The 26,405-nt window shown below is 32.0% G+C and overlaps 3 protein-coding genes across 7 annotated transcripts in view; 2 read left to right on the top strand and 1 right to left on the bottom strand.

Moving 5' to 3' along the window:
- Window positions 1-6,225: 6,225 nt before the first annotated feature.
- On the top strand, window positions 6,226-7,981 carry LOC125829932 (transcription factor MYB36-like). Its single transcript, XM_049509146.1, has 3 exons — window positions 6,226-6,428; window positions 6,723-6,852; window positions 7,258-7,981. Exons 1-3 carry the CDS (start codon window positions 6,293-6,295, stop codon window positions 7,979-7,981), a joined length of 990 nt encoding a protein of 329 aa, XP_049365103.1. The 5' UTR covers window positions 6,226-6,292.
- A 6,094-nt stretch (window positions 7,982-14,075) lies between these two features.
- LOC125829941 (G-type lectin S-receptor-like serine/threonine-protein kinase At4g27290) lies at window positions 14,076-17,003 on the bottom strand. Its single transcript, XM_049509154.1, has 6 exons — window positions 15,713-17,003; window positions 15,333-15,574; window positions 15,010-15,220; window positions 14,683-14,920; window positions 14,458-14,608; window positions 14,076-14,378 (listed from the first exon to the last, which is right to left on the bottom strand). The coding sequence occupies exons 1-6, from the start codon at window positions 17,001-17,003 to the stop codon at window positions 14,076-14,078; spliced, it is 2,436 nt and encodes an 811-aa protein (XP_049365111.1).
- A 4,489-nt stretch (window positions 17,004-21,492) lies between these two features.
- Window positions 21,493-26,405, top strand: part of LOC125829947 (G-type lectin S-receptor-like serine/threonine-protein kinase SD1-1) — a 40,825-nt gene continuing 35,912 nt past the window's right edge. For 2 of the 5 annotated variants that reach the window (XM_049509165.1, XM_049509167.1), the window contains exons 1-3: window positions 21,493-22,796; window positions 22,893-23,128; window positions 23,258-23,390. In XM_049509165.1, coding sequence (XP_049365122.1) covers window positions 21,515-22,796; window positions 22,893-23,128; window positions 23,258-23,390 — 1,651 coding nt within the window. In that variant the 5' untranslated portion in view covers window positions 21,493-21,514. Of the gene's footprint in view, window positions 22,797-22,892; window positions 23,129-23,257; window positions 23,469-23,604; window positions 23,843-23,934; window positions 24,086-24,184; window positions 24,533-26,405 lie in introns of those variants that run through there. The other 3 variants (XM_049509168.1, XM_049509166.1, XM_049509164.1) reach the window with 3 other exon arrangements.

The following is a 26,405-nucleotide window of genomic DNA, read 5'->3' as shown; positions in this document are numbered from 1 at the left end:
TTTTGACAAATTTACCATAATGTATGTATCCACATCATTCATCAACGTAGGATTCCTATCACATCATTATTTAATTTTCCTGTTTGCATTAATCATTATTTGTTCTACTGCAACTAAATTGTTAAAAAAATAGATGACATATTGACAATATTCATCTGTCTTTACCTAAGATTTCGATCATGAGTAGGTCATTCAGCTTTCTTTAATTTTTTTATGACAACTTAATTCCCATGAATTGACCACTTAAGTACTAAGTCATTTCTTTCTTTAGCTAACATATAAATTAATGTTGTATGATTACGTGGATATAATTAATTCACACTTGCATCATTTTCCATAATAATTTGGAGCCCAATATTTCTTATTAATCTTGTTTCATTATTTAAGTATGTACCTTGTTATATTCAAATCTTGGATCTGTCTTCGATCACATACATGAAAACAAGAGAGTATTAGTCACATAATTATAGTACATACTTGTTATAGAAAATGAAGAGCAAAACGATAAGTTTCGTAGAGAGAGAGTTGTATTGATGTGTACACAGTTTCATTAACTAAGTCAAATCGTAGACATAGTATACTCAATCCAAGTGGGTACCAGCAAGACTTGATAATTACTTGTGTTAGAAAAGTCAGCCCAATGGTCTTCTTGTCTCAACTATAATTTCTGTCTCATTTAATGTAATTCTTATCCTTCTATTTCTGTTGAAAACGTTTGTTGTACTATGCTACAACTGACTTTGGCTTTATTCAATCAAAATTTCTGTTCTACATTTACATGTTACATTTATTTGAATGGCTCCTACTTAAAACTATCCGGCTTTCTTATCTGTTAGACGTCCGTTGATCACTTCGAAATAACTTTAGATATACAAGTAAAACAAACTACATTCAATTATATATATATATATATGGAAAATAGTTAATATGTGTTGATATTCGTACAAATATGTTTGAACTTTCATTAGTATAAAATTTCAAACACAACATATCTGAAGTCATTTTAAAGTGGGAGACGTGTAATAATTTTTTATGAGTTAGATGATAATCCCAATGTCAGATATCTGTACATTTCGATCATCCTATCCAAAGTTAAACATAGACAAAAATGGGTTGAGTCAAGAGATCACAATGAGTCATAATAAGCAAATATAAGAACCAAACCAACATGCCCATTATTTTACAATTCCAAATTACTTATATTCCATGACTCCACTAATATAAGAGACTTATAAAATAATGATTTGAATGTATTATTAATTGTTACACATCAACACCAAATGAGCAGTATATATCAAAAATACATTTTCATGAATTAAAACACTTTTTAAAGGTTGAATGTTTTTTTAGTGGATTAGCTTGAGCATAATTCAAATCAATTTATCTTCAAAGTCACTATTGTCCATATTTATTGTCTGGACTAATTATATGAGTTTGACTCAATTTTACAGCCCATAGGCCATAATATTAATGAGGGTGCAATATAATTTAATTTGGAGTCATTTCGATGATATATGTGAAGCAAGTACAATTAGAAAAAAGTGTAGCCGCCAGCAACGGAATTTAACCAGGAGATCTGTCGCGCATTTGCCTTCATAAATAGTGACGGCATTATTAGATAGGCAAAAGGCATACCCCTAAACTTGTATCCAAAAGTCATTTACACAGTTTAACTAATGAGACGACCTATTACACATCTTAACTACATAAAAGTATATTTATTTCCCCCTTCCGTCACCCAACCCAGGACATTATGCCTAGAGTGAGAGCCACTCGCCTCCTAGTGAAGCCACGTAATAAAAGATCCCAAATCTTTTCATTTTATCCAAACCCATTTCTTTTCACCCAAATCCGATTCTTTTCACCCAAATCCATTTTATTTTACCCTAGTCCATTTATTTCACCCACCCGTTTCCTTTCTCTAAGACCTAATCATAAATTTCGTCTGTAAATCCTAATTTTAGCTAAAGATTTCTTCGATTTTGTAGTGTTTTTAAAGCAGATGATGGTGACTTAGTAGATTATATTCTCACATGCCAGATATTATTTTCTGTAAGTTTTTTTTTTTGCGAGAGAAGGACACCAAAACAGGAGGGGCTGTGGAGACAGAAAGTCACCAAAGTTTTTCAGAGAGAGAATTGAAGAAGCAGAAATTTTGTGGAAATGAAAAAGAGAGGAATGAATCAAAATGGAAAAGAGATGAATGAATAATAATGAAAAAGAGTTACCTTTAATTCAAAAGAAGGAATTTTGATCTATGTTTGAATTTAGGGTTTTTGATTAAGATTTTTGGGTGAAAATTTAGGGTTCTTGTTCATTAGGGTCGGGTGGGTGGGTTATAAGAAGAGAATGGAAATATAACCGTTGGATTGGATTTTTTTAATTAAAAAAATAAATAAAAATGGCTTTATTAGCGTGTTGACGCGCTCAACTATGTAGAGCGAAACGCGCCTTGAGTTGAGTGACGGAAGGGGGAAATACATACACTTTTATGTACTTAAGGTGTGTAATAGGTCTCTCCATTAATTAAAGTGTGTAAATGATTTTTGGGTACAAGTTTAGGAGATAATTTATGCCTTTTGCCTATTAGATAATTTCTTCGTTTATTTTTACTTCTTCACTATATTAAAAATATTTTTTCATTTTTACTTGTTGAATTTAGTACATCAAAATTTTCATATTTTATCTTCAGTATTTTACTTATTTTTTAAGATCCAAAACTAAATATCAATAAAAGACGTACAAATTTCAGAATAGACAACAATTAGTCAAATTAGATGGTAGTGTAACACATGCTAATGACTAATCTAAGGAAAAAAGTGTGAGATTTGTTAAATTAGAATAGAAGAGTAATAAGGTCAAGTATGCAAGTCCAATGATGTGACAGTAAGCACTATCTCCCAACGGCCAAGTTCTCTGCACCTTTGTCATGTATCTATCCATCTTTGGTGGGGCCTCATTTTACAACCCCACCCCTCTCCTCCTGTTTTTCATATTGTCATACATTATTTGCTTCATGGAAGATTCTCGAATCTCTCCGATTGATTCATGAAATGTGATTGTCCAAAATCATATAAAGAGATTAAAGTGTTATAATTCACTTGATGTGAAACTCAACGCTTCCTCTCCCTCACACCCAGGATTGGATATATGGAGGGTGATATAGATAAGATGGGGCACCAACATCAATTAAATGATGAGAATTAAGATGTGTACATAATTGCAAATAAATCTTGAATCTATTTCACTTTAAAAAGTTAGCTCAATTGATCATGAGAATTTGCTTGTGACCATGTAAGAAAATCAGATTACACCGTCGATCTGATTGGAACAATGCAAATTAGGAAAAAAATATATATTCAATTGGATACTCTGACATAAAAATTTACTCGTGTAATTTGGTTTCTTGATAATTTAATTGTCCTTTGGAGATCAAAATTAACTTATTGTGAAGAGTACATTTGCTTATTAATCCTTAATATCTAATTATTGTTCTGGCACAAATGTAGAGAGACCTCCTTTATTGGCCAAATTTGGCACTTTAAAACGTTTAATTACTCGTCTCCCTTTGTCAATACATACTCTAATTAGCTGTATCTACTAAATTTGAGAGAAGTAATCAAATTTTGAAACTGCTATATATACTGAGTTAATACCTCAAATGGTCACTTAACTATGCACTATTTTCTCAGAAAGTCACTCAACTTTGATTTTTAACTCAAAAGTCATTCAACTATGAGATGTTTTTTTAGAAAGTCACTCAACTTTGGTTTTTATTTCAAAAGTCACTCAACTATGAGTGTTTCACTTACAAAGTCACTCAACTATGAATGTTTTACTTACAAAGTCACCCAATCTATTTAATTAATTTTTTTCATTAAACTTACAAACATGAAAATTTTATTTCTTACTAAAATTTTAAAAAATAAAAATATATTCATTTAAATCATTTAATAACTCGATCCGCTAAAAATATAATATATTACCTTTTATTTTACCCCTTTTCTCCAATTGTGTGTGAATACATCGATCTCCATGCATTGTTCATAAAATATAGAAATTACAAAATTACTTTTTTAGTAAATACAAAATTTTAGTAACAACGATACATAATGAAGGAACCAAAAGAAGTGATTAAAAAAACTGACTTGAATTTGTTACTAATGTTTCTCCTACCGTTAAGTTAATTAAGATTTGGTCTTTACATGTTTTTTTTTTTGTAAAATGGTCTTTACATGTTGTTGATTTTAGAGTGCTATAGTTTAATTAATTAATTGGTTTAAATGAATATCCTTTTATTTTTTAAAAAATTTGGTTAGAAATAAAAAAATCATGTTAGTAAATTCAGTTGAAAAAAATAATTAAATCATTAAAGTAATATATTTCTAACGGATCGGGTTATTAAATGGTTTAAATGAATATCGTTTTATTTTTTATAATTTTAGTTAGAAATAGAAATTTCATGTTTGTAAGTTTTAATGAAAAAAATCAATTAAATAGATTGAATGACTTTGTAAGTGAAACACTCACAGTTGAGTGACTTTGTAAGTGAAACACTCATAGTTAAGTGACTTTTGAGTTAAAAATCAAAGTTGATTGACTTTCTGAGAAAATAACTCATAGTTGAGTGATTTTGAAGTTAAAAACCAAAATTGAGTGACTTTCTGAGAAAATAGTGCATAGTTGAGTGACCATATGAGATATTAACTCTATATATACTCAAAAAATCAAAATACAGTCCAATTAAATGTGTTTGCATTTCTAACTTTGGTGGTCATTTGGTCACCTACCCAAACGGAAAATCTTTCTTGTGTTTATGTAAGTATCTATTTTCACAAGAAAATAAAAAGTTAGTGAATGAACAAAATTTTCTAGCTTAACAATAAAAATCCATGCTAATTTCATTCAGCTATGGAATATCGATGAATTATAAGAAAATTCAATTACTTAAAAATATTTTAGCAGTAAATTAGTTAGAGATTATCGATAAATTTTGTAGCTGATTTCATGTTTTGTTGTTGGAATTTGCCATCTTTGAGTGCCTTGACATACTTTGCTTCTAGAACTTTTTGATGGTTTTTACTTTGTAGTGTTTCATAATCCGACATCAATTTGACTTCGTTGTTTATAGCCCTAGCCCACCTAGCTAATATGTACTTTCTAGGAAGTTGTAAAATTTCATGATTTCTCAATGATTGCGTCCAAATTACTTCAATATTGTTTACTGTTTGATGGAAATTTAAGTAATAAACAAAATGAAAAAAAAAAAGGAAAACATCAAATTAATTAGGTGTAGACTAGTATTCTCTATACAAGATTTGTATTTGTTGTGTGACTCATTCTCTAGGTAATTAAACACTAGTGGAGTAAAGGTGATACAAAACCAAAATGGGGAAGTAAAAAAAATACTGAACCACGTATTACATATAATCAAAGTTGACGAGTGAGAGTTGCTCGAATGGTAAGCATTACTTCCAATCCGAAGGTTGCGAGTTCGACTCACCAAGAGAGCAAAAAGGGTGGGAGCTCCTAGGGAGGGTAAAAATAAAAAGAAAAAATATATAATCAAAGTTACGTGTGAGGGACATGTTGAAAATATAATTAATAACGTGCTTTTTTTAATAACTTAAACTTTTAGATGACATGATCATGTTGTGCCTCCATACATCCAATATGCGATAAATATTTTTGAAGGTTGGCAAGGTGAAATGTGAAGTAGAACATGAGAAATCAAACTTTCAGCAATAAAAGAGAAAACTCAAAAGACAACTAACTAACTGAGCTACTATGATTTCTCGATAGAGATATACTTTGTAATATTAGCTCGCCTATTATTTACCTTAGCGAAGACTTTGTAATAATACATATGTCAATGATTTTCAAATGGACGGTACGTATAGTCTTATAAATAAGATATTAAATTTATTGGACATACAGTTCCAACTTTTTTTTAGGTACAAGACATAAACTTCCAAATTTTTTCTTTAAAAAAAGTCTAGTGTATATTTAATGATTCGACTAAGAGAAAGACAAGAAGAAAAAACCCTTGTTTTCTCTACTGGCATTAATCATCTTCTATCTAGCCATACTCTACTTTTCTGACTGCTCCTTAAAACATGTTTATCCTCTCTCTTTTATAATTATATATTAATCTCTATTATTATTCCTCTTTCCTCTCTCTCTCTCTCTAGACACAAATTAAAGTAAAATACACTCAACAAGAAGAAGAGGGGATATAATTAGCTTAATTAAAACTATTTTGTTAGTGAAATTAAGGTGAAAATATCAAGAAATGGGGAGAGCTCCTTGTTGTGACAAAAACAATGTCAAGAGAGGGCCATGGTCACCTGAAGAAGATGCTAAGTTGAAGTCATATATTGAGCAAAATGGAACTGGTGGAAACTGGATTGCTTTGCCTCAAAAAATTGGTATTAAAAATTCAAATTAATTCCCCCTCCCCTCCACCTTCCTTTTTTTTATCTTGATGAAAATTATAGTACTGACCTAGGTAAGTTCATGAAGTACTCCTACGATACTGAGTGTGTTGAAGTGTCTCAGTTGCTTTGCTTGCTCTGATACTATGTTGAAGTGTGTGACCGATGAGATGTCACAAACTTTGAAGTGTGGACCAAGGGTCATGTTAGTTGTTGTTTCTGATTGTTTTGTTCTTATGCATACCATGATTAATAATGTTAATCATGCTGTTTTTGTGAAAAATTTAGGCCTTAAGAGATGTGGGAAAAGTTGTAGGCTTAGATGGTTAAATTATTTGAGGCCAAACATCAAGCATGGAGGATTTTCAGAAGAAGAAGATAGGATCATTTGCAGCCTCTACATAAGTATTGGAAGCAGGTAATTAATTTAAGACCCTTAATTAATCTCTTCAAATCATGTTCTTTATCCCTCTCTTCTCATTAATATCTTCTCTCTCTCTCTCTTACTAGAAATATTAGCTAGTTGTTAATACCAGAATCTGAGTAGAGTCGGAGCCAAAAAATTTCTTAAGAGATTCAGAAAATATAGGAATATTACGTACGGTTGACACTTGAATTTGTGACCTAAAATAATTTTTGAAAGCTTTCCTTATTATACCAATAGGAGATTTTATTTTTTATTTTTTTGTATATATACACAAACACATTTAATTTGATTGTACCCTATTTTGTGCACTATAATGGTCAGACAACAGAAATTCAATTGAACCTCGTTGGTTACATCTAGCTCTATTACTGAATTGTATGAGGAATATTATGTCAGGTGGTCAATAATTGCAGCTCAACTTCCTGGAAGAACTGATAACGATATAAAGAACTATTGGAATACTAAGCTAAAGAAGAAGCTGTTTGGGAAACAACGTCAAAAGCAAGGATCAAGAAAAGGAAAAGAAATCAACTCTATCTCAACAATTTCCAATAACATCAACAACATGAACCAAAACCCTTGTTGGCCTGAGCTTCCCATCATGCAACAGCCAATACAATTCTCAAATAATGACCATACATCCATCAGAAAGTTATTAATCAAACTTGGAGGTAAATTCTCAGAAAATGACCAATTGACAAATGTTGTGTCACCAAATTCTCAATATCCTATCGATAATTCATCGATGCAGCTAATGTATCAAAATCATATCAATTTAATCTCTTCGTCTCCAATAGACAATGTCTTCAACAACATGACCACGCCAAATACTGATCCATACAACATGAATGGGGAAGCTAGCAATTTTACAGCTGAATTTGAGCATATGATAAATAATCATCAACAAAAATTAGATGGTCTTGAATTTTTATACGAGGATGATGTGTTTATCGATAAGTCTGCGTCTACTTCTGGAGGAAATTTAGACTGGGAATCGATGAATCCTTATGTGCTTCCTCTTCCTCCAATTATTGTTTCTAATGATGGAGGTAATTCTCAACAAGGTGTTATACTTCAAGAAGGTGCACTTGATGAACTAAGATACCCTATGGCACAATAATATTATTATTATTATTATTGTACATTTTATTTGACATTTTATTATATTGTAAATTTTTGTTGTGAAAGGAGAGGGGTGAATGCTTTATGTAGGTTGGAGAACCCTAATAAACTTGTTTATTACTATATCTTAGCATGTTCTCTCTAATTTTGTCGATTTTATTATTGCTACATCATTTTTTCTTGACGTTTATCAATCAATGTTTATTAATAGAATTACATACAATTACCTTTTAAGTGACCTGATTATGTGAATATATTTTTTACACCGTCAATGCACAAACATTAACACCTTTCCATTAATTTAGAGCTTGTTTTCTTGAATTTTTTGTTTCTTTTGACTGATTTTTCACAGATATACTAATACATATGCACTTTATATTAGCCATACATATGTTTCACCTTATTTCTGAATGCTCAGAGGAGATATCAGTCACAACTCATGACATATTTCGAAATAATAAAATATTCCTATTGCAACAAGTTCTGGTCTCTTTGGGCATAACTTGCTGGGTTTTAGCGTGCAAAGGTACTATGTGCATGTTTCAATATTAGTACTAATTTGATAAGATTTTTTAATGTCTAAGATATAAATGGGATCGATTATATTTCGTACATGATTCCACCCTTAAGAATTCTGTTGATTGATCCCCTTTTTCAGAAATAATTTGCAATGAACATATAGGTAGTCCAATCTAACTCGATTCCCTCAAGGAAAAAGTTAAATCAAGATTTTTCTTGTGTACTTTGTCCACTTTTATTACATGCAAAATTTGTTACAAGATAGGTTCGATTTTGATGTTAAGATAGTGGCTTGTTGAAGTGTGTGATCACTTCGTATAAAAACTCAGATATTAGAAAGAAACACACACTATAGTAAATAAAAGATTTAGCGATAATTTGTACGATAATAATATAATTGTCACAATATCATATTTAGCGACAATAATAAATATAATTAATATTTAATACCAATATTATATATATAAATATCGTTAAAGTCTTTAACAACTTTCAATGCAATAACATTAACTATTACTGTACTACAAATTTTTATGATAAAAAATATATTACCGCTAAAAGAAAAAAATCAATGACAATCACTTCTAATTAGTTAATTATATCATGACACCAAAGCAGCCACAATATTGTCAACATTTCTAACTAATTAGCTACAAGTTACAACGATGTACGTCCATAAGTTGGCGAGCAGTGGCGAAGACAACATAGTAGTGTTGCGCCCGGTTCATTTGAATCCATTACTTTTTCAGTTGAATATAAATTTATATGAAAAAAATACACTAAAATTACAATAAATTGTAGGTATGAGTTTATAATTTTGAAAAATATAATAACTTCAATACTAAAAATCTTTAGAATTAAATCAAATAACTTAAATTCTAAATCAGCTTTTATGCAATAACGATTAATTTTATCAATTCACGATAACGTCACACTAAAGACAAAAATTCTAAGAACTAAGAACTTAATTATAACTGACAATTAAGTACACAAAAGAAAGTTGATTACAGTTCATGCTATACTTTCGACTTTGATATATCATCTTTTAACTCTTGACTTTTGTTCCTCATGAACACTTTTGTTTGGTAAGCTAAGGTCGTGGTTTGTTAAAACTCCGTTGACATAATTAATAAAATCTAAACGGAATTTTGTGTTTTTTTGAGCCGCAAGTTTATAGAAACTTTTCAGTCCATTTTCCACTTACTTTTATTTGTGTACCGAAAATAAATTTTCACTTTTATTTGTTAAAAAAAAAAAAAACAATTTCTCTTTTTAATTTTACCTTCGTATTAACTACTCATAATTCTAAATTACAACCTATTATAAAGACGACTATACATCCATTAAGACAACTATCATGATCAAATATACACTTCATTTATGGATACGTAAAAATGATTGGAGGGAGTAATTAATAGTAGCTTAGGAAAATCTATTTTATTTTATTTTTAAAAAAAAAAAACAAGTCGGAGCAAAATCATCTCCACAAGAATTTGAGAAAAAAAGAAATAGATAGAAAGAATGCTTCTTTTAAAATGGTAGGTAAATACTGAACAAATTAAGCTAAATATGGAGCCAAGAAAGACAAATAAATAAAGATAAATAGTTCCACATTTTAAAATACACAAGGTAGCATTGCATTAACTTTATTTAATTTTAAATTAACAAACTTATAAGCGCCTAAGTTTCTGTAAAGTCAGAAAAGAATATCCTCAGCAAGAAAGAACTACACAGAAAAAGCCTCAAACAAACAACCAAAATTTCCCCAATTTAATTAAGACAAAAAATTAAAATTAATTATGATACTGAAATCACAATCTGTCAACAGTACTAGATGACGATAATAATTACCAAAGATAATATCCGTGATAAAGGTCTTCAATTTCCTTGGCAATGACAACAACCAAACGACGACTACCTTACTAAAATATATATTAAAGTTACATTAACATATCTAATATATTCTAGAAAACAAATATCTAAAATTGACACTGATTATTTAAACAAAAGATGGTGACACTCACTAAGATAAAAAAAATTCCTTAAGATTTGTCCTATCCAATGACCTGAAAAAAAGGCTGTTCTTTATTTTAATAATTTGTTGAAAAAGTATCCGTTTTTGTAATTGTACCTGTAAGTATATAAATAATTGTTGGTACTATTGTCTTAAATGGTTACAAATAACATTTTTAAATGAAGTTAATTATGTATACATCCCCTGTTCACTTCATTTTTCTTAACAAATACATAAAAAAGAAGTTTATAATATATATGTGACGATATAACTTGAACCCGAAAGATCTATTTATTGTAATACCAAAATGAATTTTATGTGATCAACCCAAGAGAGGAAAGAAGTTACATACTCTCTCAGTCTCTGTTTTAATTTATTCGTTTTATTTTGACTTGACACATAAAATAAAAAAGTAAAAAAAGACTTTTCAGTCTTGTGATTTTAAATGAAAGTATGTCAAATGTATCAAAATGACGTTTAATCTATCATTTTAAACATGGTAAATGATAAGTTAAAATTTAAAAAATTATCAAAAAAAGACGTTTATTCTTTTTTAACCGGACTAAAATGAAAAGTAAGAGTACTTTCGAAACTGACTATGGGCCGGGTTGGATTCAAATTTCACCTTCTTATCTATTCATACCCGATTACTTTCCCTAATAATGGGCCGAGATGGATATGAAAGGCCGTGCACGGTCAATGTGGGCTTATGGCCTTTTTTCCTATCTTCTTCTCTTTACTCAAATATGGGAATCCAAAGTTTGGGACCTTTAATTTCAACGACATATTGGACTCTTCCATGCAGATATTGGAGAGCTCGTGTATCTGTCAGTTTGATTTGATTTTATGCATTATTATAGGCTATATAATTTGGACATTTTTGCTTACTAGAATTTACATTTTTTTCTAAGATAAGATACAAATGAAAATCAAGTTGAATAGCTGCTTATAATAGCATGGCAATTATGAACCATTTTTCTAAATACTCAAAGGCACGTTTAATCCCCGAGGTGATGCTTGAGCGCTTCTCGGGAGCTTCAATGTCGTCATCACGCCCTTTAAAGTAATTAATATATCACTTTATTGTAAAAAGATCAAATTTTTTTTATACATATTTGTTACTCATGCTTATCAACAGTAGTTGCCTAAAAATTTTATTTTGTGAGAGGCTCACCTTTTGTCAGTTGTATGAGGATTTCTTTGACTGTCAAATGTACAATATGGAATCCATACTTTACCCATTTCATTTACATCTTCTTACTTTTCTCATTCATTTTAAACTTTCTCTTCTACAATTCTTTTTTCCTCATTTGTAGTTTGTACGTTTTTTAAAGATTTGGCCACAATGTTTTGTTATTCGGTGTAAAGGGTCAAATATACCCCTGTAGTATAGGAAATAGTTTATATATACCATTCGTTATACTTTTGGGTCAAATATACCCCTCCCGTTATACTTTGAGCCAAATATATCCTTTATCCGTTAAATATGTGGGTCCCAACCTTAGAATAAACATGTGAAGGATTGAGATTAATTTTAAAAACTCGGATCATTCTTATCCAGTTAATACCCAAAATACGTAATTACTTGAAGGGTTGAGATTAATTAGATGAACCCAAATAATTTATGTCCCTGCCAAAAGCAAAAATAACCCATAGCCCAACTCCAATAAAGCTTCAAATCTCAACAATGGAGTAATGTAAAAGTTGTTTTCTTCAAATCAGTTTCTATCACTTCAATAATAATTGTATTCACTTAACTTGATGATTCTCAACATCCAAACACACATAATACTTCAAAAATCTCAGTAACTTAATCGATCAGTCATGAACAAGAATTATTGAAGAACTTTGATTTTTCAATCTCTATTTTTGAATTCAAAGAACCCAAAAATTGAATTCAACTTAATCGTAGTAGACGAGAAAATCTCAGCTTAAAGAAACAATAACCTAAATAATTTTTCAATACTCGATTGATTTACAACAACTTTCAATCACAAACGTTAAAAGTTTATCGGCAACAAATTCAAAAGACAAAAATCCAACAACTTTGTTTTCAACTTCTCCACCTAATGTGCATTCTAATTTTAGCACATCAATCCAATCAATGGAGTTTTCAAGCACCACCTTAATTGAACTTTCAAAAAATTTAGAATTGAACTCGGATAATAAATGGGAACATTAGTTATAAAAATGAGTTTTCATGTATCAGTTGAAGCTAATCAGTTGACAATTTTTTTTGACAAACATTTAGTTTTGGTTTTGTTTGACTTATTGAGGATTTGGCAAAGAAAGTACTTTAGTGAGTTATTTTGGGTATTAACCGAATAAAAATGATCTGAGTTTTTAAAATTAATTCCAACATTTCTTATGTTTATTCTAAGGTTGGGACCCACATATTTAACGGATAAAGGGTATATTTGGCCCAAAGTATAACGGGAGGGGTATATTTGGCCCACAAGTATAACAAAGGGTATATATAAACTATTTCCTATAGTACATGGATATATTTGACCCTTTTCCGTTTGTTATTTTATTTTTATATCATTTATTTAAGCAAAACGTAAAGTGAATGTGATGAGAAAAAAAATAGTTTTTCAATAAGATTAAAGAAATTGAAACTAAAAATAAAAAATCATAAAATCTTGTGTTTTAATTTTAGAATAATAAATTAATTTTTGTGTTCGTTTATAAAAGATCAGACATTGATTTTTTAGGATAAATTTTTTCATCCTATTATTTTATTAATAAATGGTCCGTAATGATTATATATATATATACTTCTTTAAAATTAAAAAAATTATTAGAAATATTTTTTTTGTTCTCTTTGTTAGTATTCATGTGTTTCTCTTTATAATAATCAAATTCTTTGCATTTACTTTATAGTTTAATTTATATTTTTATTTTGATAATGCCGAGAGTGCTTTTTCATGTTCAAAATAACTCGTGATTTAATTGATTATTTTTATTTAAATCAAATATTAACAAGACATCCTAATATATCGTCGTTAAATCTTTAATTTTTGTAAGAAAATAGTAAAATCGTTGGAAATAATTTATCATATTTCTTAGAAATGATTAAATTCTTAGATAATGCATAATATTATTTTTTTGAAGGATCCTATATATACCTTACCAAAATTTTATTTTATTGTATATTTTCGAGAAGTCCACAAAAACCAAATAGCAAGAAAAATTAAAAAAATTAAAGTGATGAAAAATCGACTTAATTAATTTGACTTGATTTTAACATTTGAAAAATCAAATTAATTAAATTAATTTTCGTTTGATAAAAAATGATCCAAACTAAATCACGAGCAAAGAAATCAAGTTTCGAAGTTTGATGAATAAATATATTTAATAAGAAAAATAATAAAATTTTATGAAGAAACGGAAAGAAAAAAAAGGAGAAGAAGAAGATACGGAATAGGAGAAAGAGAAAGAAATGGGGCATTTAACACATTTTCTATAAGTGTGACCCAAACTTCACTTGGCAAAACCTGAGAGGATCTCATATAAGTATTGTCTGCCATGTAATATGTATGAATAAAAGTTGCCTACTCTACCGAGGATCTAACATTGTCATTGTTATTTCATTTTTCGAACTTCCTGTCTGCATTCCTGAATTATCTGAATCATGTAGCGTTCTTTCCATGAAAAATCCTGGTTCTTTAGCTTTTGCAAGTAAACTCTCATTACCTAGCATTTGAACCACAGAAGACATGTTTGGTCTATCTTCAGGACATTGTTGCACACATAATAGTCCCACTTGAATTGACCTTAAAACTTGAGAAATATGACAAGATTCAGCTAGCTTCTCATCAATTAGTTCCAAGGACCTATCTTCCTTGTAAAGCTTCCATGCCTGTTTGAGTAATTTAGATCATGACAAATTAATTCTATATGTAATATAGATCACAAGAATGTATAGAGAGAGTGCTTACGTGACCGAGAAGGTTAAGGTTGTGATCTTGATGGACAAATCCTCTATTTTTCTTGCAACTCACAATCTCTAACACCAATACGCCAAAGCTAAACACATCTGATTTTACTGAGAAGATTCCATCTACTGCATATTCAGGGGACATGTAACCGCTGTTCCAAAAAAAGAACTACACCATGAGAAGGGGAATTTCATATGAGAGTACTTCTGTATGATCGATTCTTACTGTGTCCCGACCACATGGCATGTTTTAGCTCCCATCTCATTTCCTGCAACACTTCGAGCCATCCCAAAGTCTGATATCTTTGGATTCATTTCTGTATCTAACAAAACATTGCTTGCTTTAAGGTCTCTATGGATAATACGTAGTCTAGAATCTTGATGGAGATACAATAAGCCACGAGCAATTCCATTAATGATGTCGAAACGCCTTGACCAATCAAGTAACTTTTTCTTTGTTTGATCTACAAAAAAAAAAAAAAAAAAAGCTTTCTTGTTAGCAACTTTTGAAAACATGTCATTTTAGCTTGTAGAATAGTTTAGAAAACCAAACCAAATATGTATGAGTCCAGGCTTTTATTAGGCATGTATTCATAGATCAACATCTTTTCTTCCCCTTGAATACAGCAACCCAGAAGTCTCACAAGATTTCTATGCTGAAGCTTGGCAATATAGGTAACTTCATTCTTGAATTCATCAATTCCTTGCATGGAAGTCCTTGACAGTCTCTTCACAGCAATTTCTTGTCCCTCTTCGAGCACTCCCTTGAAATGGAAAAAGTATATCAGAAGGAAATATGTTATACAAAGACGTGAGTATTGCAGAATGAAAGTCATCTCTAGCCTGGTCACTATTCCAATAATTTTTGGTTTATACCTTATAAACAGGTCCATATCCACCTTCTCCAATCTGGTTGTTGACCGAAAAGTTATCTGTGGCTCTTGTTATTAATGACAATTGAAACTGTGGCAGCTCAAAATCTTCTTTGAGTTTTAGTTTCTTCTTTTTACGTATGTACATGAACAGAATCAGGCCTAGCAGAATCACTGCCACCAACAACGAGAAACTCACTGCAAGTACTGTCCCTGTCTTCTTTTTGTTTGAACTTGCCTGAGATACTACAACCATTTTCTAAATTAGCTTCTTCGAATTGATATAGGCCACTACTTTTGCATATATAATATGGTCTACATATGTTCAAAAATTTTAAAGTTCAAAAACACATCATTAGAAATTTCGTTAACATAAGTTCTTACCTAGGTCTGAAGAATCCATTCGTATGTAAATGTCTTGTCCTCTTCCAGAGAGCTCTCTGATATCAATCAACTCCCCAGACCAAAACAAGCAACCTTTATCTCCATTGCTTATATCTAGGCTCGAATAAGCTGTGCAAGAACAGTTTGTCGAGCATACTTGCCTACATCCTTCGAGTGTCATGGTCTTATTGTACTGAGAGTTGTTAGTTTCTGGCAACTTGATTCCAGAATATTTTAGAAATCCATGTTCCTTGTTGCAATCAATAGGTGTCTTCCTAACACACCCTTGTGACCAGTCTCCCGTTTGCCAATTTTGTGGATATTTAGGTTCAAACTTGTCCAAACATCCACAAACAGGAGAACTATCTATGACACAGTTCCCATATGCACCACATAAGCTATATGTATCACAAGTATCCAGAGGAATATTGAGGTAAAGATGCCAACTCTTTGTCCTATCCACCCACGTCAAACGTTGTATAAAACCATTGTTAGTCAGGACTAACCTTGTTAACAGTGAGTTGTTAATGAGAGAAAAACTATAGTAAACCTCCTCTTCATTGAAAACAAATTGAAAAGTATATATGCTGCTTTGTGTTTGTAGTGGTGCAGGTGCTCCACTCCACCGTAAACCATTCCATGGTCCTGCTCGAGCTGATACCCTTGCCCCATGTCTAATGAGGCCTTGTGGATATCCAGTAGGATCAATGTGGAGACTGTATTCCCCTGGAGTTGGATCGTTATCGTTCTTCCATGCTAAAAGGTAAACTTCAATACCAGTCTTAAAATTCTTTCCGAGTTTCATATCAGGCAAGAAAGTATCAGTTGGAAAATTGAAACTCTGCCATAGGAAATTTTCTGGATTGTCATCATTTGCATCTTTTAGGACAAGATTACCAGAATCCAACAGCACTGCAACTGGATTTTGGACTGATCGTGAGGTGTTCGTGGACCATATAGTTTCATTCTTGTCATTAAGAAGAGCAAGTATTCCCGGCTTGTTGACCTTCAAAACGACTGAAGATGTATTGGTGAGTGGTTTCTCTCTGTTTGCAACCCATACAATTGTTTGGACATAAGGAAGAATTTGCTTGTACCATATCCCAATATATCGCGTTGTGGAACCATTGGGGCTGAAAAATCCCAGCTCAAAGGTTCCACCAGATGAAACAATAGTGTCACCATCTGTTATGAACCGATTAGTATTGATTACATTTGTCGTAGTAGAACTAATCTTCGGTATAAAAGAGTAGAAAGATAGTAAGAAAAGTATGAAGTATTTAGATTCCATCAATGTGTTTGATGCCTAAACCTTTTAATTTGGTCGCCTATATATTGCCCTTTGATATTTAGATTAACTTTTTACTAGTCCTTATTTCATATAATGATTTGAAGTTTCTTAGTGCCTCTTCTTGACGGAAAGAAGAGAGAAATTTCATAATCATGATGTGACATAAGTAATAAGACATCTTTACCTAAATTTGGAAGTACTCCTTAGTGACAAGTCACAAGTCTGCTAGTGCTAGAGCCAACCCACCAAGGCCTGACTTTTGGTCACAAAGTTTTGTTGCATTATGCAACTAGTTATTGACTGGCCCATATGTGCTATGTAGTCCACGGTAGAATGTGTGACGTTGCTTCGTTTCATAGTCCTTGCGCAAGCCAATTTTTTTTAAAAAAACAAGAGAATTGTGCAACTCGCAAGGTAACTGCATGGTTTAATCTCCTTTGCCCTCCGTTCCAATTCATATGATGTAGTTTGACTTGACAGAGAATTTAAAAAAGAAAGACTTTTGAAACTTATGAGTTATCACTATAAATCAGTCTACATGTTTGTGAGACTATAAATCATTATATTAAAGGTACTATGAACATTTTAAAGTTAATATGGTGCGTAGACAAACTTTTTATACTGTCATGTTATTTTACATGTAGTATATATAGTAATAAATTTTATTTTCAAATTCACATTTTAGGAAGAATTAACGGTTGAAATCCTGAATGACCTAATAGGACGATATCAACTTTCACATTTTAGAAAAACTATTTTTTTATGATATGAACGTATGACCTTCCATGAAATTATTGAGAAACACATATAGGCAGGTCAAGTAAACGTTAGTACCCTATTGAAGAAAATAATGTTGGTCCCCGTTAACAATTGGAACCTAAGCATGTTCTAGATCATATATATATGTGAACATATGGACATATATTTGAGAATAACTATATGGTCAAAGAACCAACATGGTTGTGGTGCAGTGGTGGACTATTCCATCCTTAACTAGAGTTCTCGAGTTTGAATCCGGGAGAAAATTCTATTGGGAGTGCTACCTACCCCTGAATGAGCCCTGCATTACGCTATTCAGATTTAATCGGAGCTCCAATGTGGGCTCCGGACACTAGTGGAAAAAGAAAGAAGCTATATATATGGTCAAAGCAAACAAATTTGACGAGGCTAAATAATTATGTATTTGACCATATGGGATAATCAGTCAGTTGAAGAATTGAATATTTACTAAGCTCGTAGAAATATATTGAAATGGCTTGTTCAAACAAAAGATGGAGACACCGACTAAGATAAGAAATTGGTTGAGATCTGTCATATCCAATGACCTGAAAATGAAGGCTGCTAAATTAATTATTCTATTTTAATGAGTACAGTAATAAATTTGTTGAAAAAACAGGGTGTTTTACCTACAGAGAAGGAATCTTGATGTGTTTACACGTCAATTGGTTTTTGATACTACTACTTGACAAAATAATATAATCAGTCATAACATTGTTTACATTATTTAAGCTAAGATCAATTTACACAAGAAAGAGGTGAAGGAAAAATTGATCATAATATGGGATGTGGTTCCATTATTATTATTATTGTTATGTTATTTTGTTCTTCTTTGAATGGGCCTAACACTTCATTTATGATAGGAATTAGGAAACCTACGTAAATTCCTTTAATTTATGAGTTAATTATTTAGATACACTTAAGTTTGTAATATTACGTATTTTATCAAATTTTGGTGCCTCCACATACGTCTAGATATATGTATCTCAGATACATGGGGTCAAATTTAGGTGTAATTTGTTCTAGCTACATTGTATCCAAGTGGATTCGTATATATCCGAGATACATAATAAATATCGCTTGCCTCTCTCCCATTACTTGCTACTCTCCTATGTTTCTAGTATCCTAGATACATGCTAATTACACAAGATACATTCATATACAATATGTATCTAGTGTGATTTGCATGGGATACATAACGAATCTCGTTCGCCTCCCTCCCATCTCACTCACCTCTCTCCCTATTTTAGTGTATCTGGTAGCAAAAATACACGCATCTAAGTGTATCTTCCTCAATATATGGTAGGAAATTCTTAATTAGTGGTAAGATACTAAATATTTTGAAAGTATAAATGATAATAGTATATATGATTGTGAAATACGTCTAATTAAGATGCGGAAATTGGACCCAACAGTTTAAATTATATTTAATCCCGATGTAAACTGGAATATATCTAGAAATTACATTCAATAATTTTGAAAAATGGTGGTTTTAAACTTTTGACCATCGCCGTGAGCAAACCTTTAATTATGGTCATTAAAAAGTTAAAGCTTGTTAAAATTAAAATTTTATTCATAAGACAAGTAAAGTCAAAAATTCAAAATCATTCGCCTTAAAAATCACTCTGATAAATCTCTCAAAATACACAAGAACATATTCCATATCCACGAAGCCACCATATATATAGTGCATAAAATGATGATTAATTAACTTGTTGGAGATATATGATGGACCTTGATAATATCATAGAGAACAAAGAGAAGGAGAGAGTTATAAGCTCAATCATATCAGTATGATAATTCTATTTCTGTAATAGTATATCATTAGAAAAGAGTTTATACAGATGCAAAAGGATAGCTTAAGACATAAATTAAAGCCCCACTTCATACAATAGTATATTATTACAATGGATTTGTTAAAGTTGTTATTTTGATAAATTAATGATTGGGGTTGATTAATTATAGTATATGAAATTTATGTTTAAAATTGAAGTTTACTTAAAGTAGATTTAGGTTGATCGATCGTGTGTTTGAGTATTGAAATTTGAAGAATCAAAAAAATAAATTTAATTTGGCCAAAAAAAAGTTAAAAGCATATATGACGGTAATTTTTGTCATTTTTTACCTGCACTTCACTGAAACAAAATTTTAGACACATAACTAAAATTTAGTCAATTTTGAAATATGCTTCGGTCATGTATCCTTTTTATTTTGAGTCATGCTACGATTGAAATTCATATTTACACGGGAAATTAAAAATTAAAAGAATGCTAAATGAATTTCTTAAATTTATTGTTATTTTAATAAATTGATGATTGAAGTTTATTCTTTATGATATATAAAACTGATGTTACATATTTGAGTTTGTTTGAAGTAAATTTGGACGTTGATGTATGTTGAACACTTGAAGACTGAAGAGGTTAAAATTTGAAGAACAAAAATTCCAAACACACATGTCTACTTCTTATATACACTTCACTCATATATATTACTCCCTCCCTTCGTTCAATTTTATTTGTCACTTATTCCTTAAATAAGTTTTCATTTTTACTTGCCACTTTTGATATATCAAAAAAAGACTATATTTTTTTCCATAGTTTACCCTCAACATTAAATACTTATTTTCCAAATCATTTTCTAAAACATCATTTAATAGGGGATAGTTTGATAAAATACTTATATCATTAATTATTTTCTTAATGAGCGTGTCAAGTCAAAATGTGACAAGTAAAAGTGAATGGATGGAGTATAATAATCATATTGGAGCTAGCTTTGCGCGCACCTCAATCATGACTAAAATTTTCAACTTGGAATTTCAAGGTAAATACTGAACCTCCTAAACCACTAAGTCAACCTCTAATCTTGTATTTAGAAAATTCAAAATAGATATATCACCTTATATATACATATACTATATACAGTATTTTTTTTGTCGAGGATCCCTAGGTCAGTCAAAATGCCTGAAATTAAACACGATTTTTCAACATAGGGAGGGACGACTTCTTCTTAGGCTAGAATATGTCAAATGGTTAGATCCCATTAAATTCCTTCATCTTAATTCTCTTCACATCACTACTCCTCAAGTGGGTGAAAAAATAAAAATGGAGTCACACGAAAAATTATGTATCTTGGTCATGCATGTCTAATTGAGGCCCCATCTTGATCAACCGAGTTATCATTATATATTAATTTGAGATTATTGTAAGTACGATCTCATAACATTTAATGTTAAATCCATCTCTACAAATCATTATCTCCGAAGAGTGAAAGCTCATCGTTGTAGTGATCAGTTTGATAAATACCAAAACATGAATTTAAGAGTGGGGTTGGTTGACATGGTCCTCGAGTGGTCTATTGTCGCACTGAAATAGTAGTATATAAACTTTGATATTTTCTTCTCTTCTTTTAAGAGGTATGTACGACTAATTAGTTAGAAGATCAGAGAAGGACTTGAGCCACATTAATTATTCTGACAATTAGGTTTACTCACTTATATTGCTCTCGATCGCCTAATAAGCTAGTGTATTGGATTGAACTTTCCAAACAATTGGTATCAGAGCAGGTCAATTACTTGATCGAATCCCACACACAATTTGCTAACTTCCCAAACGTACCCTACACCGTGACATGTAGGCCAATTTCATTTATATATATAACAGAGAAGTTATAATCAAATTTTATCAAACAGAAGGTACTGTCATAGGCACAAAATTTTAAAGGCTTAAGAATTACAAATGGAAGCTAGTTTATTCCTACTTTTTCTACTCTCTTTCTACTCTTTTATACCCAATATTATCTCTACTACAACAAATGTAATCACTACAAATCACAACATCACAGATGGTGAAACTATTGTTTCATCTGGTGGAACCTTTGAGATGGGATTTTTCAGTCTCAGTGGTTCCTCAAATCGATATATCGGGATATGGTACAAGCAAATTCTTCCTATGCAAACAGTTGTATGGGTTGCCAACAGAGAGAAACCACTCACCAATACATCTTCAGTTGTTTTGAAGGTCACCAAGCGGGGAATACTCGCTCTTCTCAATGACAAAAATGAAATGATATGGTCCACCAACACTTCACGATCAGTCCAAAATCCAGTTGCAGTACTTTTAGATTCTGGTAATCTTGTTGTAAAAGATGCAAATGATGACAACACCGATAAATTCCTCTGGCAGAGCTTCAATTTTCCAACCGATACGTTCTTGCCTAATATGAAGCTTGGCAAGAATTTTCAAACTGGCCAAGATGTTTACCTTTCAGCATGGAAGAATGAAAGTGATCCAACTCCAGGGGAAATCAGTCTTCACATTGATCCTACTGGATATCCACAGACTGTCGTCAAACGTGGCACAAGTGTATTAGGTAGTTCAGGACCATGGAATGGTTTACGTTGGAGTGGTGATCGCGTGCCACCACCAAACCAAAGCAGCATTTATAAAATTCAGTATGTTTTCAATAAGGAAGAGGTTTCCTATAGTTATTATTTCATAGACAGTTTGATGTTACCAAGGCTAGTCCTGACTAGCACTGGTTATGTACAAGGACTCATGTGGGTGAATCAGACCAAGACTTGGCTTTACCTCAGTTTACCTCCTAATACATGTGATACGTATAGCGTATGTGGCGCCTATGGGAGCTGTGACATAGATCATTCCCCTGTTTGTAGTTGTTTAGAAAAGTTTGTCGCGAAATATCCACAACAATGGGAAAAGGGAGATTGGTCAAATGGATGTGCTCGGAGGAAACCTTTCGATTGCAACAAGGAACATGTGTTTCTAAAATATTCTGGAATTAAGTTGCCAGATACCAAGTACTCTCAGTACAATACAACCATGACCCTAGATAACTGTAGGCAAGTGTGCTCGAGGAACTGCTCTTGCACAGCTTATTCGAGTCTAGATATAAGGAATGGAGGCAGAGGTTGCTTGTTTTGGTTTGGGGAGTTGATTGACATCAAAAAGATATCTGGAGGGCAGGACATCTACATCAGGATGGCTTCTTCAGAACTAGGTAAGAACTTATGTTTAAGAAATTTTCACGATGCATGGTGACCATGTAATGCACCTGTCTTGATTTGTTGTGTCTGATAGAAAAAATTGCTTGTAGTATCTGAGGCAGGTTCTAAAAGAAAGACGGCAAAGATACTCGCAGTGAGTTTCTCACTATTGATGGCAATGGTTCTGCTAGGCCTTATTCTTCTGCTGTACAAGTGGAAAAAGAACAAACTAAAACTCGAAGAATTTGAGCTTCCACTGTTCCAATTGTCGACAATAACAAGAGCCACAGATAACTTTTCGGTGAACAACAAGATTGGAGAGGGTGGATTTGGACCAGTTTACAAGGTATACACTGAAATTTGTTGGAACAGTAACCAGTTTCTGCTTAGATTAGTGTATCAGACATGATCTTCATTCTACAATATTCGTCTTTGTAAAATCTATGTTCTCTTGATATACTGTTGCCATTTCTAGGGGGTCCTGGAAGAGGGACAAGAAGTGGCTGTGAAGAGACTGTCAAGGACTTCCAAGCAAGGACTTGATGAATTCAAGAACGAAGTTATCTATATTTCCAAGCTTCAGCATCGAAATCTTGTGAGACTTCTTGGTTGCTGCATTCAAGGGGAAGAAAAGATGTTGATCTATGAATACATGTCTAACAAAAGCTTGGACTCATACATATTTGGTTTGGATTTCTCACCTACTACACAAGCTATACTTATATACTTAACTTTGTTATATTAGTCATAACATGTACATCTAGAACTAGGCAAAATTATGTTCACAAAAACAACTAATTCACTAGAAAGCTTATTTTGTAGATCAAACAAAGAGCAAATTACTTGATTGGCCAAAGCGTTTCGACATCATAAATGGAATAGCACGTGGCTTACTGTATCTCCATCAAGATTCTCGACTACGTATTATCCATCGAGACCTTAAAGCAAGCAATATTTTGCTAGATATGGAAATGAATCCAAAGATATCAGACTTTGGGTTGGCTAGAAGTGTTGCAGGGAATGAGATGGGAGCAAACACAAGCCATGTGGTTGGGACACAGTAAGAATCTCTAATATCAAACAAAGTACTTTCATTTAACATCTCGCTTCTTTAATTCGATTGATGTTCTGTTTTTTTTTTTCCTGGCACAGCGGCTACATGTCCCCAGAATATGCAGTAGAAGGGACCTTCTCCGTAAAATCTGATGTGTTTAGCTTTGGCGTCTTGGTTTTAGAGATTGTGAGTTGCAAGAAAAATAGAAGCTTTTTCGATCAAAATCAAAGCCTTAACCTTCTCGGATATGTAGGCACACTTATCTAGTCTTTATTAGGCATACATAACTCATTTTCTTTCTATACAATACATGGAACTTATAATGATCTCTGATCAACGCTCAAACAGGCATGGAAGCTTTACAAGGAAGATAGGTCCTTGGAACTAATTGATGAACAACTAGCTGGTTCTTGCCATATTTCTCAAGTTTTAAGGTCAATCCAAGTCGGTCTATTATGCGTGCAACAATGTCCAGAAGATAGACCAGACATGTCTTCTGTCATTATGATGTTGGGTAACAGTCATGGAAGTCGACTGCCAGAAGCTAAAGAACCAGGATTTTTCCCAGAAAGAGAGGTACTTGATGCAGACAAATCAGGATCACAGAATGAACTCACAATCACATCTCTATATCCTCGGTAGAGTGAAAAAAAAATACAACTATTTTGACTTGTGTTCACATGAGTAGTAATTTTAGAAAGGAAGAAAAAACTTCGAACTTCTGATTCTTGGAAAATACAGCAATAGCTAAATAACACATTACACAGCAAGTTACATATTATCTACTTATGGATGAACTTTTATCCTTCCTTTGCATATAAACTTTAGATATGTTTTCAATAACAAACTTTTATAAATGTTACTTAATGTGTTCTCCAGAACTAATTAGCACTTTACTCATCTCAAACCAAACGCACGAGACACAACATAGAATGTTAGAAATAATATATAGATGAATAACAGAGAAATTAAGGCTGAGGCGAGAAAGACGAATAGGTCACTATTTTCAAAGAGTTGTTGTTTCTATATTCTTTGGGGTTTTAAGCAATTCTCTATCACGATACAATCCGGACTACAATGTTAGCAATTCATACGGGCATACTTATTGAGTTTATCAACACATGAATTTCAGCCATAAAATTGGGAGAGAGAAAATTAGAATGAATAATAACACATCAGCCTTGGATTTTAGCCGTAAAATGGAAGAATTTTGTGGCAAATTTGAAAGAACAAAAGTGGTCCAAGGACTTCAGCACAACAATAGTGTTGACACCTAATTTTGACCCTCTGCGATAAAAATTAATTTGTGAGCTTCCTTAATCCCAAACGATTTGAAATAACTAATTTTATAAAAAATTCAAAATATGTTTCAAGATATTTTAAGAATTTTATTCACTTTTATAATATTTTAAATAATAAATATGTTTTATATTGTTACGTATGTAACTAATATATTTTATAAATACTTGAAAACTATCTTGAAAAAGATTTCATTATTATTATCGATATTATTATTATTATTTTAACGTAAACACTTTATTAATCTAATTTAATTTGAATTATAGATATGTTGTTGAATTAGTTATTTTTATTAAGTTAATTATTTTATTCCGTTAAAATTAAGAAGCTCGCCAATTAATTTTTATTAGTTCACCTTATATAGGTTTTAGCTGAATCCGTTAATTCAACTCAATTTAGCTATTACTTAAATTCTGAAATCTAACCAATATAATTTTTTACTCTATACCCATTCTTAAATGACCAAATTTTGGGATTTTATGTGGCATCTACAGCAAACCTTCCAGCCCATATGTTAAACCCAAATTCCCAACCAACCCAATACTTTAATTCGATTCCCAGCCCAACCCAAGCTCCAGCCCACACTCTTATTACTCCTAAACTGACCCATTCCTCTTCTTACTTGACCCGGCCCAGCCTAATTCCTTCATTAACTAAGAAACCCATTTCAACAATGTGCACATACAGCAAACAGTACCCACCGCGCTTCTTCTTCTTCCTCCAGCGATCCGGAGAGAACAAACCCAATTCGCAATCCAACACACAGAAAGCAACCCGAGTCCAGCAAGCAGCAGCAACAGAGAGACGTACGCTGCAAATTTTTGTTTCTTCTCCAACGTCCCTATCCCCATTAACATCGCAGCAGGCACGCGCTCTGTTCTGCTTTCCGCTTTCGGAATGAGTCAAAACCCCAAGGAAAAGGTGTTTGTCCGAATTGGTGAAGGAATTCAATTTTTGAATTTGGAATTTCTATCTGTTACTCCCCACATTCCGAACCCGAATCCTTGTCCATAAGTACCCTTTCCTCACTCACGGTAAGGGGGAGAAATTTTCTTTTAAGGAGAAGTCAGATAGAATTTTTTTTTTAAAAAAAAAAGCTGAAAAAGTTCCCCAGAAACATACACTTCAGATATATATTTTTCTTTCTTCCCGATTCTTTGTGGGTTGCAAAAAGATTAATTGGATTTCTCGAAAGTTCTCGTTGCGGTGTTAAGTTCGATATTCCTCTACTCGTGACTCAGTTCACGACCCGGAGAAAGGTAAATTCCCC

Source organism: Solanum verrucosum, unplaced genomic scaffold, assembly GCF_900185275.1.
Source record: "Solanum verrucosum unplaced genomic scaffold, falcon-dt-bn FXZP01000282.1, whole genome shotgun sequence".
NCBI classification, from domain to species: domain Eukaryota; kingdom Viridiplantae; phylum Streptophyta; class Magnoliopsida; order Solanales; family Solanaceae; genus Solanum; species Solanum verrucosum.
Note: the sequence above shows the minus strand (reverse complement) of the source record. Positions and strands in the feature narration are given on the sequence as shown.